This window comes from Salvelinus namaycush, chromosome 18 (assembly GCF_016432855.1).
Source record: "Salvelinus namaycush isolate Seneca chromosome 18, SaNama_1.0, whole genome shotgun sequence".
In the NCBI taxonomy this organism is placed as follows: domain Eukaryota; kingdom Metazoa; phylum Chordata; class Actinopteri; order Salmoniformes; family Salmonidae; genus Salvelinus; species Salvelinus namaycush.
Genome location: NC_052324.1, coordinates 10,640,071 through 10,658,701, shown reverse-complemented (window position 1 = coordinate 10,658,701; position 18,631 = coordinate 10,640,071). Strand labels below are relative to the sequence as shown.

Genomic DNA, 18,631 nt, shown 5'->3' with positions numbered 1-18,631 from the left:
CAATTTACCACTGCACCACGGAGTTTATTTAAAACAGTGGAGAATTTTCTTTTAAATCACACTGCCATATTGTTGACCAGCAAATGTCACTAATGTGCATTGTGGACAGATACATTTGAGGCTCAGTTTCCCATCACTGCTGTAAACCATGAGTTTTAGGTCACTGTTTAAGGGCAAAACTACACCTTCAAAATAAGGCCTTATGAAATGCTTGTTGTATTGTGCTAAATTTGCTTAGGATCTCACTTGAAGGCTACAATCCTGAAAATGGATGAATACAACAAGCATGTCTCTGTCAAATACAGTTATGGGTAGTAACTACACTTCACCCAAAAGGCAAGGCACACTGGGAAATATGAAAATAAGGCTTTACACAAAGCAGTGTGTGAACCTATATAGACACTGGACCAGTTTTAAATGCAACTTTCTAGTTCTCAGAAACTGATCCCTGGTTTGTGATCGTGGTAGAAAATATACAGAACAATACACAGGATTAATCAGAAAACATTTAATTAACTTATATTACATTGTTGTTACAGAGTATAGCTTAAAAATGTATGAGGCCTCCTACTTTGAGGCACTGCAACACGTAAACTAGGCTTCGGCTTATCAGATGGTTGAAGAAAGACATTCTAGAAGTTATACAAGCAAAAAGTATATGCTTTAAGGAAAAGGCAAAAAACAGGATACATTTACATAATTTAACAAGTATATTATATTGAAAAATAAATAACATCTGAAACACCAGTACACAAGAACCCCAATACATGTAGAAACAGCACCATTTCACAAGAACTTCAGTTGTGATTATTTCCTAATGCTACATCGAAGACATACCCAAACTTTGTATTCTGCATTGTACAAGTATAAATGACCCCAAAACAGGCACCTTATGAGGTCAATAAATATATTCTATATACTGTGTTCATTGAAGGCATTATAGGGTACGTTATTTTACGTTTCACTGATCCAAAGACTAGCAGTAAGACAAACGGCATACTAATCCATATAATTAAGTATTAAAACCATGTACTACCAAACAACATGAGACATTCAGGAGGTGAAATACACATCAGTGCTTAGTCAGGGCTTCACTTCACAAGCAGGATTATAAACTGGGTGGGTCGAGCCCTGAATGCTGATTGGCTGACAGCCGTGGTATATCAGTCCGTATACCACGGGTATGACAAAACATTTATTTGTGCTGCTCTAATTACATTCGTAACCAGTTTATAATAGCAATAAGGCATCTGGGGGGGGGGGTTTGTGATACATGGCCAATATACCACGGCTAAGGGCTGTGTCCAGGCACTCCGTGTTGCGTCGTGCTTAAGAACAGCCCTTAGCCCTGGTATATTGGCGATATGCCACACCTCAGGCCTTATTGCTTAAAAATACTTCTCACACCTTTCACTACTATACTGTGCTGTGTGAACCATTCTACATTCTGTATTGGGAATCTTTCTCATGAAAGGAAATAGGAGGCAGGAGAAAGCACTGACCGAACTGACCGTTCTATTTCATTTGCTAACCATGTGGAAGCAGTCTGGTAAAAAAGTCTGGCCTTTTAAAATAGAGTTGGTGTGTCTCCATATATTGCTATAAAATGGCATTCCCTGCCACACACACACAGTGTTCTCACGTCATCATCATCTCTACCTTTGCATTCCCATAGAAAAAAATAAAATAATCGCTGTCGACACACTCGTTAGTGTTAATCAGCATTATAGAGATTTTTGATTTCTTGTCCAGAATACTGATACTGTAGTTTGTAATACAACATATTCATTACAAAATGTTAAAGGATCCCCCAAGCACGTTCAAACATTAGAATCTAAGATGTTTCAAAAAGACATCAAGAAACACCTTGCTAGCAAATAGTTTGCTTTTTAGCTTAGAGAGTCATTTAAGAAAGGTAGCCTATAAACAAGTAAACAGTCCCATACATGCTTTCAGATGTAAATACATACACATCCTGAAAAAGTCACGAGAAATTTCAGATTGAGATATTTCTTAAATCACAGTTTTCCAAATAAAAAAAGGCACTTTATATTTCTCTCACAGTATATACTGTATCTCACAGATTGAGTTATACACTGAACAAAAATATGAACGCAAAATGCAACAATTTCAAAGATTTTACTCAGTTACAGTTTGTATAAGGAAATCAGTCAATAGAAATAAATAAATTAGGCCCTAATCTACAGATTTCACATGACTGGGCAGGGACGCAGCCATGGGTGGGCCTGGGAGGGCATAGGCCCACACACTCGGGAACCAGGCCCAGCCAATCAGAATGAGTTTTATTACAGAAAGTAATACTTCGCCCAGTGGCATGTAAATGTTTATAAATGTACCAGAAAGCTTCCCAAATTGTACAATCCTAGGCATGTGAGCCCTTTACCAGTGTGATTATGAAAACACTTACGGAGACGTCCTACAAAACAATTAATCAACGAGAAAGTCCGGCATGTAGATTTCCGATGGATCCGCCCCTTATCAGAAGTCATATTCAGCAGCACACTGCGCGAGATACTCCTCGTATAGTTTTCCCTGTTGAAATAAGTTGAGAATGGAATACAGATGATATGTACCCAGTAGTGCATTTCATGCCTCAGAAATATATCTAAAATCGACACACTTGAATACACAACTTCTTCGACCGAATTGCCGAATGAGAATTATTGCAATGAAATCGCACCTTCTTGGCTTTGACGACGTCCTGGACGTAATCGCTGTACTCTGTGAGGCTTCTCTTCTCCTTCTTCGTCAGAGTCCTATTCCCTTGGCTGAGGACACAATCACATGACAACGGCTGTCAATCAAAGTGGGAAACGTTTTCCATGAGGGGGAAAAAACAATGGAGTAAGCAATGGAGTAGTGTGTGTTTTTTTGTGCGTGAGAAAAAGAGAGAAACAGTGATTCTGCTTACCGGGCAAAATACTTGGCAAGACAAAAGAAAAAGTAGCAGAGTACACCAAATATGATCACAAACAATATCTGGAAATCCTCTGGTATCCAGGTCCACAGAAAGACAACTACACCCTGTTAAGACGAGCATAACAACAGCAGTATTTAGAACAGTATTTTGAGGCAAACGGGATATTATTCTTATTCTGAGTCTTGGTTGGTCATGCTCATGACAAGTTTTTAAATGCATTAGAGCTGCGTCGTAATGCATCTACAGAAGTGCCTAGGGAGGAGGGGCTAGGGGGCGATTTGAAATTCAGGGTATGAATGTTAGAGTCAGGGGTTAGGAGTCAGAGGTTACCTACCATGGAGAGCCCAAGGGCTTTGCCCAGCCCATCTCCCAGCAGCTCCTGCAGCTCCTCTGGGGTGAGGGTGTTGACGACAAAGCTGAGGATGAAAAGGCATGGCAGTAGGATGCCCAGTGCCCCACACAGGAAGGAGTGCAGACGGACACTGCTGTTGAAACTCACGTCCGCCCTGCAGGAACACAGACAGACAGAAGTCCAGGGGTTAATGGAGCTTTGTTGCATGTAAAGGCAATAATAGAGGAATAGCCTGGTCCCCTATTTTGGGGGTTCAGTGCCTTGCTCAAGGGCACAAGGGTAGAATGACACCAGCAGCTCTCCAGTGGCCAGTTCAAGCCCCACTTTTCCGTCACCCGGCCCGGGACTTGAACGAGCAACCTTTCGGTTACTGGTCCACCTCTCAAACCACTAAGATACCTACGGTTTCCTTCTCTTACCTGTCCTGGGACAATTTGCTGTCGATTGTGGAGGAGATGAGGTCACAGTCCTTCTCCAGCTGGTCCAGTGTCTTCTGCACGGCCTGGTTGATGGTCTTCTCTATCGTCTGACACACTCCGTCGATCTGGTTCACACACCGGCTCGGCTGGACAACAGGACAGAGGAATAAGCAGCCAACCTCTTGGTCACACAACATCCTCCTCCATAAAGTACACAATGCATTTTGATCACTTCTGATGTTGATTTACTGTATGTGTTTTGGAGTTTTGAGAAGGAAAGACTGGAAAGTTTGGCCTCCCTCTCTCAGCAGTAATTCATTGGTGCAGGACGAATGCAAATAACAACCGACCATCCATCGCACAGCCTGACGACCATTGATCAACGGATGAGGGAGCGATTACTCAGGTCTGAGGCTGCTAAAGGTGGCTGATCAGGCCTGGTGGTTTATAACCCCTAGTCCCACTGAGACGGAATATAACTCTCCCAGCTGTCATAACACAAGTGATTCATCCTGTGCTCAGCGATCCACAGCCATCAGATCTCCTGATCAGGAGGATTTACCTTCCACAGCAAGAGTGCCTTAAATCCAGACCTAACCAAACTATGTTCAACAGCTGAAGATCGATTACAGGGAGTAGGCTACACTTGACGGAAACGCTCTGAAACAACTCCGTAGCCTCCCTCCAGAGGACAGTGTCATGGGTTTAATATTTTACTAAAACATTTTTTTTAATTCTCATCCGTCCACATGGTTTCAAAATATAATTATTTTGCACATAAAAGCCTCATATATATCCTACTTGCCCTATTAATTATCAGTTCAGTAGAAATGTATAAAAAATACCTGGTAAAGTAGTAGCTGAAAAGGAAATCTTCAGCTTTACCACTACTTGAATGACTTTGTCAAATTAACTGTGAGGCAAGCTAAACGGGGCAGAGGGCGGTAGGGCCTAAATAACCTGTGAAAAAACACCAAGACATTTTGTTCTCATTGTACATACACATTGAAATATCAGGAAATGCTTTGAGAATACTTTTCAACCTACATTTGTGACTTTGTGCAGAGTTTTATATTGAACGGGGTCTCTGGGATAGACTTGTCTAGCCTTAGTCCATGATGTCTTACCTTCTGGGGGTTAGGGATGTATATGGTGGGCATCTCAAAGCCACACTTGTTCAGCCCCGGTCGGCGACACAGTTCCTGAACTATCTGCATCATGACACGCTGTTCATGGGAAAACAACAAAAGAAAACAAACGTATTCTAGAGAGATTCCATGTATGCAATATTCTAAGCTTGGGGAAGTAGCATGTGCTATAACACATATTATAAGCTGGTTGGTTCGAGCCCTGAATGCTGCTTGGCTGACAGCCGTGGTGCATTCGGAAAGTATTCAGACCCCTTGACTTTTTACACATTTTGGTACGTTACAGCTTTACTCTAAAATTGATTAAATCGTTTATTCCCCCTCATCAATCTACACACAATACCCCATAATGACAAGGCAAAAACTGAAATATCAGACTTACTTTACTCAGCACTTTGTTGAAGTACCTTTGGCAGCGATTACAGCCTCGAGTCTTCTGAGTATGACGCTACAAGCTTGGCACACCAGTATTTGTGGAGTTTGTTCCATTCTTCTCTGCAGATCTTGTCAAGCTCTGTCAGGTTGGATGGGGAGCGTTGCTGCACAGCTATTTTCAGGTCTCTCCAGAAAATGTTCGATCCGGTTCAAGTCCGAGCACAGGCTGGGCCACTCAAGGACATTCTGAGACTTGTCCCGAAGCCACTCCTGCGTTGTCTTGGCTGTGTGCTTAGGGTCGTTGTCCTGTTGGAAGGTGAACCTTCACCCCAGTCTGAGGTCCTGAGTGCTCTGGAGCAGGTTTTCATTAAGGATCTCTCTGTACTTTGCTCCGTTAATCTTTCACTCGATCCTGACTAGTCTCCCAGTCCCTGCCGCTGAAAAACATCTCCACAGCATGAAGATGTCACCACCATGCTTCACCGTAGGGATGGTGCCAGGTTTCCTCCAGACGTGACACTTGGCATTCAGGCCAAAGAGTTCAATCTTGGTTTCATCAGACCAGAAAATCTTGTCTTTCAGGTGCCTTTTAGCAAACTCCAAACGGGCTGTCATGTGCCTTTTATTGAGGAGTGGCTTCTGTCTTGCCATTCTACCATAAAGGCCTGATTGGTGGAGTGTTGCAGATATGGTTGTCCTTCTGGAAGGTTCTCCAAAGAGGAACTCTGGAGCTTTGTCAGAGTGACCATCATGCTCTTGGTCACCTCCCAGACTAAGGCCCTTCTCCCCCAATTGCTCAGTTTGGCCAGGCAGCCAGCTCTATGAAGAGTTTTGGTAGTTCAAAACTTCTTCCATTTAAGAATGATGGAGGCCACTGCGTTCTTGGGGACCTTCAATGCTGCATAAATGTTTTGATACTCTTCCCCAGATCTGTGCCTCGACACAATCTTGTCTCGGAGCTCTACGTTCCTTGGACATCATGGCTTGGTTTTTGCTCTGACATGCACTGTCAACTGTTGGACCTTATATAGTCAGGTTTGTGCCTTTCCAAATCATGTCCAATCAATTTAATTTACCACAGGTGGACTCCAATCAAGTTGTAAAAATATCTCAAGGATGATCAATGGAAACAGGATGCACCTGAGCTCAATTTCGAGTCTCATAGCAAAGGGTCTGAATACTTATGTATCTTTTTTATTTTTAATAAATGTGCAAACATTTCTAAAATCCTCATTATGGGGTATTGTGTGTTGATTGAGTATTTTTATTTATTTCATCCATTTTAGAATAAGGCTGTAACGTAACAAAATGTGGAAAGGGGGGAGGGGTCTGAATACTTTTTGAATGCACTGTATCAGATCGTATGCCACGGGTATGACAAAACATGTATTTTTACTGCTTTAATTACATTGGTAACCAGTTTATAATAGCAATAAGGCACCTCAGGGATTTGTGAATATGGCCAATATATCACGGCTAAGGACTGTGGTATACGCAGAGTGCCTGGACACAGCCCTTAGCCGTTGTATATTGGCCATATACCACACCTGCTCGGGCCTTATTGCTTAATTATGATGTGATAAAAATACTAGATGCAATTAAAATTGCCAAGTTAAATAAAAGTGTTATACCACACAGCAACTGCCATAATGTGCTTCAAAATCTAATCCATTCTGAACCAACTAGCATAAACCAACACACATTTAGATGGATGTTAACTGGACAGTACATGGTCAAAGAGTAACTGACCTGTCTGTCCGTCTCCCTCCCGGCTTCATCTGCCTTGCTGAGGTAGAAGCGCAGCTTGTCGGCAACCTTATCGCTCAGCTTCTCTACAATGTTGAGCGTGCGCTTGCACAGCGCCTGGCCCATAGGGTCGAAGAACACAAAGACCAGGTCCGCCTGCTCCCCTGGAAAGAGGCACCCCCACGTAGAATGCGTTTATAAGAAGACACAATCAAATCCCCCCCCAAAAAAATATTTGTCACATGCGCCGAATACAACTGGTGTGTAGACTTTACTGTGAAATGCTTGCTTACGAGCCCTTCCCAACATTGCAGAGTTTAAAAATAGCAACACAAGAGGAATAAAATACACAAAAATGTAGCTATATACAGAGAGTAGCAGTACCAGAGCAATGTGCAGGGGTAGGAGGTATTTGAGGTAGATATGTACATGAAGGCAGGGTAAAGTGACTGGGCATCAGAGTGATTACAAAAGATCCTCTTTGCGCTATCCCATCCTCCCCCACACACCAACATACCAGAATGATTACACAAGGTGATGCAGTCCTGCCTATGTGACGGGATCAGGGTGTGTGTGTGGGTGAGAATGTGTGCGTTAACTGTATATCAAGCCACACCAGCGAAGGAAATGAGTCATACCAAACGAGGTGATCGCGCGGTTGACATCAAAGGGATAGACCATGTCTCCATCCACCAAGCCCGGTGTGTCCACGAACGTCACCAGACTAAACTTCTTCTGCTTGGAGGTGGAGATCTCAGCCGACAGATAGTCCGTAACACCTACAACACACGCCAACAAAGTCAGCCGGACCCAATTTGCTCCCTATCCCTCCCCCTTGGCCCGAACCCTTTAACTTGATCAGATCTATAAGGTCTGGATAGGTGTAAGCAGTGTAGTGGTGGAGCTTCCACCATATTGCTTCTACCTTCCATATCTGCAAACATTGAACGGGCCAAGAGGAAGAGGTAAGGAGTGAATTGGGACTGTCCGTGTGCATACAGTGCCTTCAGAAAGTATTCATACCGTATTCATACCCTTTGACATATTCCACATTTTGTTGTGTTACATTCAAAATTGATTAAATATATTTTTTCCCTCAGCCATCTACACAGAATACCCCATAATGACAAACTGAAAACATGTTTTTTTTTTATGTTTGCAAATTAAATACATAAATATCTAATTTACATAAGTATTCACTGTGTCAATACTTTGTGGAAGCATCTTTGGCAGCAATTACAGCTGTGAGTCTTTCTGGGTAAGTCTCTAAGAGCTTTCCACACCTGGATTGTGCAACATTTGTCCATTATTCTTTAAAAAATTCTTCAAGCTTTGTCAAAATGGTGGTTGATCATTGCTAGACAACCATTTTCAGGTCATGCCATAGATTTTCCAAGTAGATTTAAGTCAAAAATGTAACTCGGCCACTCAGGAACATTCACTGTCATCTTGGAAAGCAACTCCAGTGTAGATTTGGCCTTATGTTTTAGGTTATTGTCCTGCTGAGAGGTGAATTCATCTTCCAGTGTCTGGTGGAAAGCAGACTGAACCAGGTTTTCCTCTAGGATTTTGCCTGTGCTTAGCTCCTTTCCGTTTCTTTTAAATAATGGGTTGTATTGGATTTGCCCCAAACATAACACTTTGTATTCTCGACAAAAAGTGAATTGCTTTGCAGTATTACTTTAGTGCCTTGTTGCAAACAGGATGCATGTTCTGGAATCTTTTTAAAAATTCTGTACAGGCTTCTTTCTTTTCACTCTGTCAATTAGGTTAATATTGTGGCGTAACTACAATGCTGTTGATCTATCCTCAGTTTTCTATCACAGCCATTAAACTCTGTAACAGTTTTAATGTCACCATTGGTATGGTGAAAAGCCCTGAGCGGTTTCCTTCCTCTCCTGCAACAGAGTTAGGAAGGACACCTGTATCTTTGTAGTGACTGGGTGTATTGAGACACCAATTTGAATTAATAACTTCACCATGCTCAAATGGATATTCAATGTCTGCTTTTCATTTTTTACCCATCTACCAATGGGTGCCCTTCTTTGCGAGGCATTGGAAAACCTCCCTGGTCTTTGCGGTTGAATCTGTGTTTGAAATTCACTGCTTGACTAAGGGACCTTAAAGATAATTGGGGTACAGAGATGAGGTAGTCATTCAAAAATCATGTTAAACACTATTATCGCATGCAGAGTGAGTCCATGCAACTTATTATGTGACTTGTTCAGCACATTTTTACTCCTAACTTATTTAGACTTGCCAATAACAAAGGGGTTGAATACTTATTGACTCAAGACATTTCAGCTTTTCATTTGTAATTAATTTGTTTAAAAAAATGTAAAACGTGACTCCACTTTGACATTATGTGGTATTGTGTGTAGATCAGTGACATTATTTGTGTAGACCAGTGACAAAAAAATCTAAATTTAATCAATTTTAAATTCAGGCTGTAACACAATAAAATATGGAAAAAGTCAAAGGGTATGAATACTTTTTGAAGGCACTGTAAAGGAGGCTGGACTAAAGTGTGGCCCTTCTGGAGAACTTGTGGGTGATAAATAAGAAGTGGAGTCCCGTTGAAGGTTGTCAGCACCTAAATCTGTTTTATTTGTTGCCCATAAAGCTGCAGTGCCGTCAATACTTGGAAAGCTGAGGACGATGCCCGCAGCGCTAGTCTGCAAGAACGCAAGGACTGTCTATTCTACATTTTTTTTTACGATTTTGCATACTCCTGCAGTAACAATTAGGATGAACCATTTGTAAACAATTTCTATAACCTTTTGATTGGATCCAGAGCAAGTAGTACAGTGCAGTAGGCTACTTCACTAAAAACCCTCTACACAGACCAAAACAAAACACGGCCTCAGATCAACCCTCAATTTGACTCGTAAGGTCTGAATTATGCCTTTAACCATCCCTATCTGTAGAGAGGTCTGTAGTCATAGTTACCCACAACAGCTCTTCAACTGGCAGCTTTACAGAGGGGAGTGAGACATAAAGCTAGCCAGTGAAGAACGACTGTGAAGCAACGCACAGTGGGGGTTACATGACACGCACACAAACACACCATGCACTGTAGCTATGACCGACCCTCCCCCCAACCCCCTCCCTCTCAGAATCAGAACAGGATGACTGTTGAGAAAGATACCCACCTTCCTCCCCCACTTGGGATGACACTGGGGCTTTATCATTGCGAGAGGCAGGTGTTACCAGCCAGTACAAATCACAGCCTTGTGCTGCTCTTGCTGTTGGTGCACATTAGCATTCACAACATTCTCCTATATCAACGCGGCTGCTCGCTCCCCTAATGCGTCAATCTCCCTAGCGGCTCGAGAAGAGATGAGACGTCTCCATAGATTTCCACCCACACGGCCCTGTCTCCAATCACAACACAACCAAGACTCAAGGACAAGGTCCCTTTCACGGCACAACAGAGGGGCATGTCAAACACAGTTAATGAGGTCCAGCACCCATTACTGCGCTCCAGTTGGGTCCGGTTCTAAGACATTACGGGTGCAGCGCAGACTCCTGTGTCCGTCCCTATAGGGGTTGACAGACAGAAGACAACTTGTGCTTTTACCATTGTCATTATGCAAGAAGAACATCTAAAAATAGCCAAATCAAATAGATTAGATACAGACATGCTGACCCAGTATGGGATAGATTCCTTCATTGCAAGAGGCCCCCCCCAATAAGCTTCTTAAAATGTGAAAAGGTAAAGAGAGCGATATTCTATTCCGGCCCTGCTAGCGCTGGGTTTGCCACCTCAGACAGAGGGATAGATACCCGGCATATCTGGTGCACCAGGATAAGGTCAAAGGCTGCAAAAAAATGCTGCATCACCCAAGACTGCAAGACAACGTGACCCTGCGGGGCAGCACAGGGCAGGGGGGTGTTTATATCAAGTGTCTCGAAGTAGAAGTGCAGATTTAGGATCAGTTTAGCCTTTTAGGTCACAATTAATAAGATTGTAGGGACAGGGGGCGCTGATCTAGTTTTGATACATATGGCTCCAGAGTCGCCTGTGTTAAACCCAATCCAGGCAAACTCAAGTACTGTAGTATAGTATACCCAACCAGAGTTGGACCAAACTGACAGCTGTCAAAACGGATGACTTGACATGCCATTTTGATGCTGTACATCAAATTTGAGATCTGAACATGTAACCTCTTGACAAGACTTTGATTAAAGACTGCTGTTCCAACACTGTGGAAATGACACTAAACATATTACTTGATTAAACACCTGTTCCTCAAGAGTACACACTCTTGTTCTGACAAGAGTATCAAGCAAATAGAGACATTAGTCTGGAAAGACAGTGTAAACCAGCAAACAAATGGCAATAATCTCACGGAGGACAGATTTTGATGAGTCATTCTCCACCGCTTAATAACATCTCAACATGTCTTTGGAGAACGGCGTTGGTGTCGGTGGTGATGTGGACATAAATAGCTAGCTGTATCTAGGACAGATCCATGATGATTCTCCAGCGGGCGGCCTGTGGCTCCTCAGTCAGTGGCAGTGGCTGCTGCTGGTGCCTTGGCTAATCCATCTCTAACGGCCGTGACATTTCTCAGCCGCTCCTCCTCCTGTCCTTCTGACTCCACCGCACTGCCGTAGACGGGGCGTGTGACTCACAGCTCCATACAGTGCAGTGTGCACTCTGCACCCGGTGAACCCCCTCTCTCTCTGTACACGTCTCACTGTCAATGTGGAGACACACTGAAGCCGCACTGCACAGGCCCTCCCCTGGCCTTAGACACCTTGGACACACCCACCAAGACTGTATTCATGTTACCAGCTACCTTGTAGCCATCATATTGGAGCTCCAACCTACTGCAGCTGCTCTACAGGCACCTTTCCTAAGATGACAGCACGACTTTGTCTGATGGTCCTATGTAATCCCAGTCTCACCTCCACCTCCCCGAGATATAAATGACAGTGAGAAGCAACCACACAGAGTCTGCAGCACAGATGAAGTGTTAAACCACCCTGATGTCCCAAATGGCACCCTATATAGTGCACTACTTCTGACCAGGGCCCCATAGGGCTCTGGTCAAACGTCGTTCGCTATATAGGGAACGGGGCTCTCGTCAAAAGTAGTGTGCAGTATTATAGACATCTGAGACGCAGTCAGACTATGATGACTCAGAATTGAGCGTTAGTCATCAAGACAAACCACCTATAAGCTCTAGCTCCTATCAGACAGACATACCTTGTGGAGGGAACCAAGCAGCAGTAGGTTACACTGGTCATGTTTGAACCAAGACTTCAATAAGAAATCAATGCATTCCAAGTAGATTTGATGCAATGTTCTGATACCGTGGACAAAGTCACTTGGGTCAGATTTACAACTTTTAAAAGGTCCAATGCAGCCATTTTTATCTCAATATCAAATCATTTCTGGGTAACAATTATTGTGATTGTTTTCAATTAAAAGTGTAAAAAATGATAAAACATTGCTTCTTAGGAAAATGCAATTTCTCAAGCAAGAATCGTGCTAGGACTATCTGGGAGTGGTCTGAGAGAGGGGCCTAATTGGAGGATCCGAATGGGAGGGACGTGTAACCTGAAAACTGTCTGTTGTTTGTTATTGGTCTATTAAAAACATAGTCGGCCTGAGAGTGAAAATGAATATGAAATTTCAGGCGGTCTTTTCAAACAGCTCTTACACTAAAAGTTAATTATTATAATTTTCACTATTTCATAGTATTATTCCAACCTCAGTGTGGAAATATATATAAAACACAGGAAAATCATGTTTTTGATTGCATTGCTCTTTTAAGCCTTTACACCAGCGTAAAGTTTGCATTAATTAAAGGGAAAACAGTTTACCGTGAAATGGTCTGTGTTTTAGTCCTCCCTGAACAGAATAGATGAAAACTTAACAGGTGCAAAATCTGCTCCAGAGTAAACACTTTTAGGTGGTTCTGAGGTGCACCAACATGTGCCTACCATAAGAATAATGGACAGAAGCACACAAATGTGTCATTAAGTTACAGGTGTGCAGACTTTCCTGCCGCTGTGAAAACGACAATGGGTTCAAAATAGGAAGACAGCATAAAAAACTGTGAAATAGGCAGAACATAAAGCTGTGGAAGTTAGACGACAATCAATTTTACTCTGTAGTTACTCACGCAAGAGAAAAACATAAATTGTGCTACAAACGGACTCGTACGCCAGGTACACTGGAAAGTATTTCCGACGACAGGGGAAACCCTACCTTTAAACTCCAGGAGTGGTCGGAAATGGGGGTAGAGATGGAGCGTGGCATTTCCCTGTGGAAGATAAAAAGATAGTGAGAGAGGTGGTAGGAACAGACAGAAAATGTCTAGCTACGTGTGGACTTGTTGGGAGCCCAGCTGGTCAGAAAGATGTCTTCCTCCTGGAGTAGCCAGGCGAGGCGTTATTCTTGGTCTCAATGCCAGGGGCTTTGCTGCAGCTCGCGCATGGCATTAAGCCCTTTCTGTATATAAAGCAGATAATCCATCCAGTCCTTCACTATAATTACATTATTCATCTTCATCTCCTTCACCAAGGTAGGGGAGGGAGAGAGAGAGAAAGAAAGAGAGAAGCTTGTTGCCTAGCCTGATGATACTGCAAATATGCCAATCTCTCTCTCTGCTCTCTCTCTCTCTCTATGCGTGCAGCACAGCCCCTCTGGGGATGGAGCAGCATGCAGAGTGAGCCATCACCACTGTACGTACCATTACGTTTATAAAGGCATCGCTTAAGCAAGCAAGAAAAGTGTCATCTCATCACATTGTACAACTATATGGAGTTAAAATAATGTCAAAACTAGATTGAATGCGTGCAGCATTATCTGCGTGTTACGTGGTACCGGCACGCTTGGTTTTTTAAACTGACCTAACTCATACGAGCGCAATTTCACTGCAGTGACATTATTCAAGTCATAAAATGAAAGTTTGTCCGATTTTTTCAGACCTCTAAAGTAGAGTAATATGTCAAGATGCAACCACGTCCCGATGTAATATACGGAATATATCATATGTACTTTAGCAGCAGCTTTTATCCAAAGCAACTTACATTCATATGTGAATACAGTGCCCTCCATAATTATTGGGATAGTGAAGCATCTTTTCGTTTAGCTCGGTACTCCAGCACTTTGGACTTGAAATGATACAGAGTGCAGACTGTCACCTTTAACTTGAGGGTATTTTCATCCATATCGGGGGAACGGCTTAGAAATTACAACACTATTTATACATTTTAGGGGCCCAAAAGTATTGGGACAAATTCACTTATATGTGTATTAAAGCAGTCAAAAGTTTAGTATTTGGTCCCATATTCCTAGCACACAATGAATACATCAAGCTTGTTAACCTAGACACTCGTTGGATGAATTTGCTGTTTGTTTTGGTTGTGTTTTAGATTATTTTGTGCCCAATAGAAATGAATTGGTAAAAATACACCTTATGGAACAGCGAGGACTGTGAAGAGACACACACAAAGTACAGACACATGCATACGCACGCAAGCGCTAACACACGCACGTACATTGTAGTATGGTGGTATTATACATATGTAGTAGTGTAATAATGCTATATGATGTACTGTATTATTTTATATGTAATGTAAGTGCCTTAATGTGTTTGGACCCCAGGAAGAGTAGCTGCTGCCTTGGCAACAGCTAATGGGGATCCCTAATTAATACAAATACAAAAGTCAATAAATACAAATGGTAAATAATGTAGTGTAATTTTTAAGTCACTTTTATTGTAAATAAGAAAATAATAGAATATAATATGTTAGTCCTGAATTAATTGTGAATAATGATAATGAGAAAGTTAAGACACACAAATATCATACCCCCAAAAATGCTAACCTCCCCTGTTATTGTTATGGTGAGTGGTTAGCATTTCTTAACTTTGACTTGTCATTATTCACGATTCATTCAGGACTAACCGTAATCATGGTAGCATCCACATTAATGTAGAAGTGTTAAGAAACATATTCTATTCTTATTTACAATAAAAGGGAATCCAAAACACAAATAGTCTAAAACACAACCAAAACAAACAGCCAATGCATCCAACAAGTGTGTAGAGTTACAAGCTTGGTGTAATCATTACATGCTAGGAATTTGGGACCAAATACTAAACTTTTGACTACTTTAATATATACGGTATAGGTTAATTTGTACTAATACTTTTGGTCCCCTATAACAGGGGGACTATGTACAAAAAGTGATGTAATTTCTAAACGGTTCACCCGGTATGGATGAAAATACTCTCAAATTAAAGCTGACAGTCTTCAACCTCATAGTCATTATATCATTTATACTTGAAAGTGCTGCAGTACAGAGTCAAAACAACAAGTGTGCCACTGTCTCAATAATTACGGAGGGCACTGTACACCAATGTGTAGATCCAGCTATATGCCTAACTCCCAAATGAGTGGAAATGATTTGAAAGTGTACATCTAATATAACAGCACCAACGCTGTAAAGATTTCCTGAATATGTACCAGTGGTGACCAACAACAGGCTCCAGTGATCATAGTTATGGCTGTAATGAATGAGATTCATGGCGCCAGCAACAGTAAACCATTGGTATGCAATTATTAGCATACCACAAGGCTTATTATTATGCTATTCAATCGCCACTGGCTGAATACGAAGCAAGTTTTTCATAACATGGTTAAAAGAGTTGAGAGACATTCACAGCAGCGGTGGCGTGGTGCTACAAACTTACCGTCAGTGATTCTCTTTTCCGACCACTTGTTATAAATGTAAATCCCTGCGTTTCTATGGCAACACCTGTTCTCTGTATATGTTCTTCCACATACCTGAAATGGCAGCATGTGAAATTGAAATTGGGTCAACAATTGTGTGAAATGCACTGCACATTGACAAATTCCATCACTGGGAAAAAAAGAAAAAAAAAAAGAAAATCACAGAATCAAACTTGATAGTTATTATTAATTTCAAATGTATGTGTGACTATGAGATTCATGATATCCTTTAGGATACAGTGATAATGAAAATGTTACACAAAGCAAATGCAAAACAAAAACAGAATCTTTACATGTCATATTCATTAAACAGACTCATACATCTACATTCTTAGGTATTTCACATCCTCACTAAATTGCTAGATTCCTTTCCTTCCATTAGGAAAGGTCTCGGATAAATAAATCACCGGATTGTTAGACCACAACATCTAGGCTAATACTGTATCTTGTAGCACCTCCAATCCATGTTCCTGTGCGGACATTCGTCAGCCTCATTTTAACAAACATGTTTGCCTCTCCCTTTTTCTTTCTCTTGCTCTCTTTCCTTCCTTCCTACACTCGACTCGGCTCTTGATTGTGGCCTAGCCTGTGCTGATCCTTAGCAGTTATACTAGGGAGCTATATTACCAATTAATAAATGAGCTTTTTCCAGCAGAGTGGTTCCCCATTATCATCACAATGATCTTCTTCCGTGGAGGAAGGAGCCGGAGACCCAGTCGGCTTGCTATCTTCACCAGCCCTGAACACACACAAACATACACAGATCAGGCGGCTTTCCTTTCTTTTGGACACTACCATTTCAGTATGGGTCAGGCAAGCCGTGATATCAAATCTAATCAAATTTTATTTGCCACATGCTTCGCAGACAACAGGTGTAGACTAACAGTGAAATGCTTACTTATGGGTCCTTTTCCAACAATGTTTTCTAAGACCCGTTTTCCATCTTTATCCAGATATCACAACATTTACTTATGCCACATTTTTAAGGGAAGAAGAATGGTTGAAAAATGTATCTATGCCTTCATTTCCCAAAAATGAACATATGATGTTATCTAGTTCAGGGAATAGGCCATGAACAGAGTAGGTCCTAGGCCCTGAGAGCATGATCTGGCCAACAAACTGCAGTGGTGTAAAGTATTTAAGTAAAAATACTTTAAAGTACTACTTACATCGTTTTTTTTAGGGTATCTGTACTTTACTATTTATATTTTTGCCAACTTTTACTTCACTATATTCCTAAAGAAAATAATGTACTTTTTACTCAATACATTTTCCCTGACACCCAAAAGTACTCGTTACATTTTGACTGGAAAATGGTCCAATTAACATACGCAACGGTCTTCCCTACTGCATCTAATCTGTCGGATTCAATAAACACAAACGCTTCATTTGTAAATTATGTCTTCGTGTTGGATTGTGCCCCTGGCTATTTGCCAATAAATAAATAAATATAAAATGATGCCGTCTGGTTTGCTTAATATAAGGAATTTGAAATGGTTAATACTTTTAATTTTGATACTTAAGTACATTTTAGCAATTCCATTTACGTTTGACACTTAAGTATATTTAAAAACAAATACTTTTAGACTTTTTACTCAAGCGTATTGTACAGGGTGACTTTCACTTGAGTCATTTTCTATTAAGGTATCTTTACTTTTACTCAAGTATGATAATTGAGTACGTTTTCCACCACTGACAAACTGTAGGCTATATTTCTTATTTAAAATATGACAAATATGACATATGACCAATATTGTACATTTTCTTTAATGCCAAATACACACCCAAACACTTGGTTAAAGACCTGGTTAAAACAACAACACAAAGAAGTTTACCACTGTAAAATACCCTGTTTGTTTGGGGTGAGTGACATATTACTGGATAGTGACAGACAACGCTTGATGATCAGAGTAGAATATTCGAGCACGTGTAACACAAGCATGAACTTTTAAATGAATTGCTACTTTGTTGCACAGCAGGCAAGACGAATATGCACGGCTGTTATATTGATCTGATCATGCTGTAGAAATAGCTTGCTATTTACCGTTTTCGTTGTCGATATATAAATTGTGGCATTCTCTCAAGATTCGTTCACTGGGTGTGGTGATCGCGGAATCCAGAGGGTTTGCCACAGAACGGGGCTTTCTACCGCCCGACATGACAGTTGTAGAACTACCTTCCACCATCTTTAAAATGACAGGGGGAACGTTTACGGTGATGCACAGTGTCTATGATTTGCTCACAGATAGAACTATTTGCGTTTTAGATGAGGTTACGGCTAGATTGAATACAGTTGTCAAATTGACGTCTAAAGTAGATTTGTTTTGTGCGCAGTTTAGCATTTTAGTTAACTCAACATTTTTCCGAACCTTAATTGAATTATCCTAACCTGCTACGTTAATTGTCCTAACCTGCTGCCTAAATTCTAAACCGACTACGTAAAAAATATATTCTGTGCCATTCTGACATAAACCGTATCCCATCTAGTCACAGCCCTTAGAAGGCTTGACAGCGCCGCCCTGAGACTAAAATGTAGAAGTACAGCTCAAAAGAACAAGGAGGCCTATGTCAGGAGCACTGTTTACAGTAGTATTCATTTAGTAGACTATATAATATAAGTAAATAGAAGGGTCTCTTTTGTCTACAAATTGGGTAAATATTTTGGCATTTTGACATTTCAAGTCCAATATGTTTGTGTAAACTTGTAAGGTTAGGCTACTATATACTGTAGGTCTAGTGAAAGGTCTGTAGTCCCTAGGCCTAACTAGGCTCTATAGGCTATAGTCAATAAACTGAAGAAAGAGTTTTCAGTTTTTTCCCATTGTGAAAATTCACAGAAATTATAGTAAAGGCATGTAGCCTATCCGGAAACAGTGGAATGACCATCCTGCTGACC

The 18,631-nt window shown here is 41.3% G+C and overlaps 1 protein-coding gene across 3 annotated transcripts; it reads right to left on the bottom strand.

Moving 5' to 3' along the window:
* Positions 1-2,207: 2,207 nt before the first annotated feature.
* Positions 2,208-17,925, bottom strand: si:dkey-98f17.5 (uncharacterized protein LOC569123 homolog). 3 transcript variants are annotated; one of them, XR_005478459.1, is made up of 12 exons: positions 17,780-17,925; positions 16,363-16,474; positions 15,696-15,789; positions 13,205-13,259; positions 7,620-7,760; positions 6,985-7,145; positions 4,840-4,938; positions 3,713-3,858; positions 3,276-3,447; positions 2,933-3,045; positions 2,702-2,815; positions 2,208-2,553 (listed from the first exon to the last, which is right to left on the bottom strand). XR_005478459.1 is itself a non-coding variant. In XM_039013191.1 (12 exons), exons 1-12 carry the CDS (start codon positions 17,919-17,921, stop codon positions 2,500-2,502), a joined length of 1,377 nt encoding a protein of 458 aa, XP_038869119.1. In that variant the 5' UTR covers positions 17,922-17,925; the 3' UTR covers positions 2,208-2,499. The 3 variants fall into 3 exon arrangements, 2 of the variants coding, with proteins under 2 accessions (XP_038869119.1, XP_038869121.1); XM_039013191.1 differs by having other exon boundaries at positions 2,702-2,789; XM_039013193.1 differs by lacking the exon at positions 7,620-7,760 and having other exon boundaries at positions 2,702-2,789.
* Positions 17,926-18,631: the final 706 nt, after the last annotated feature.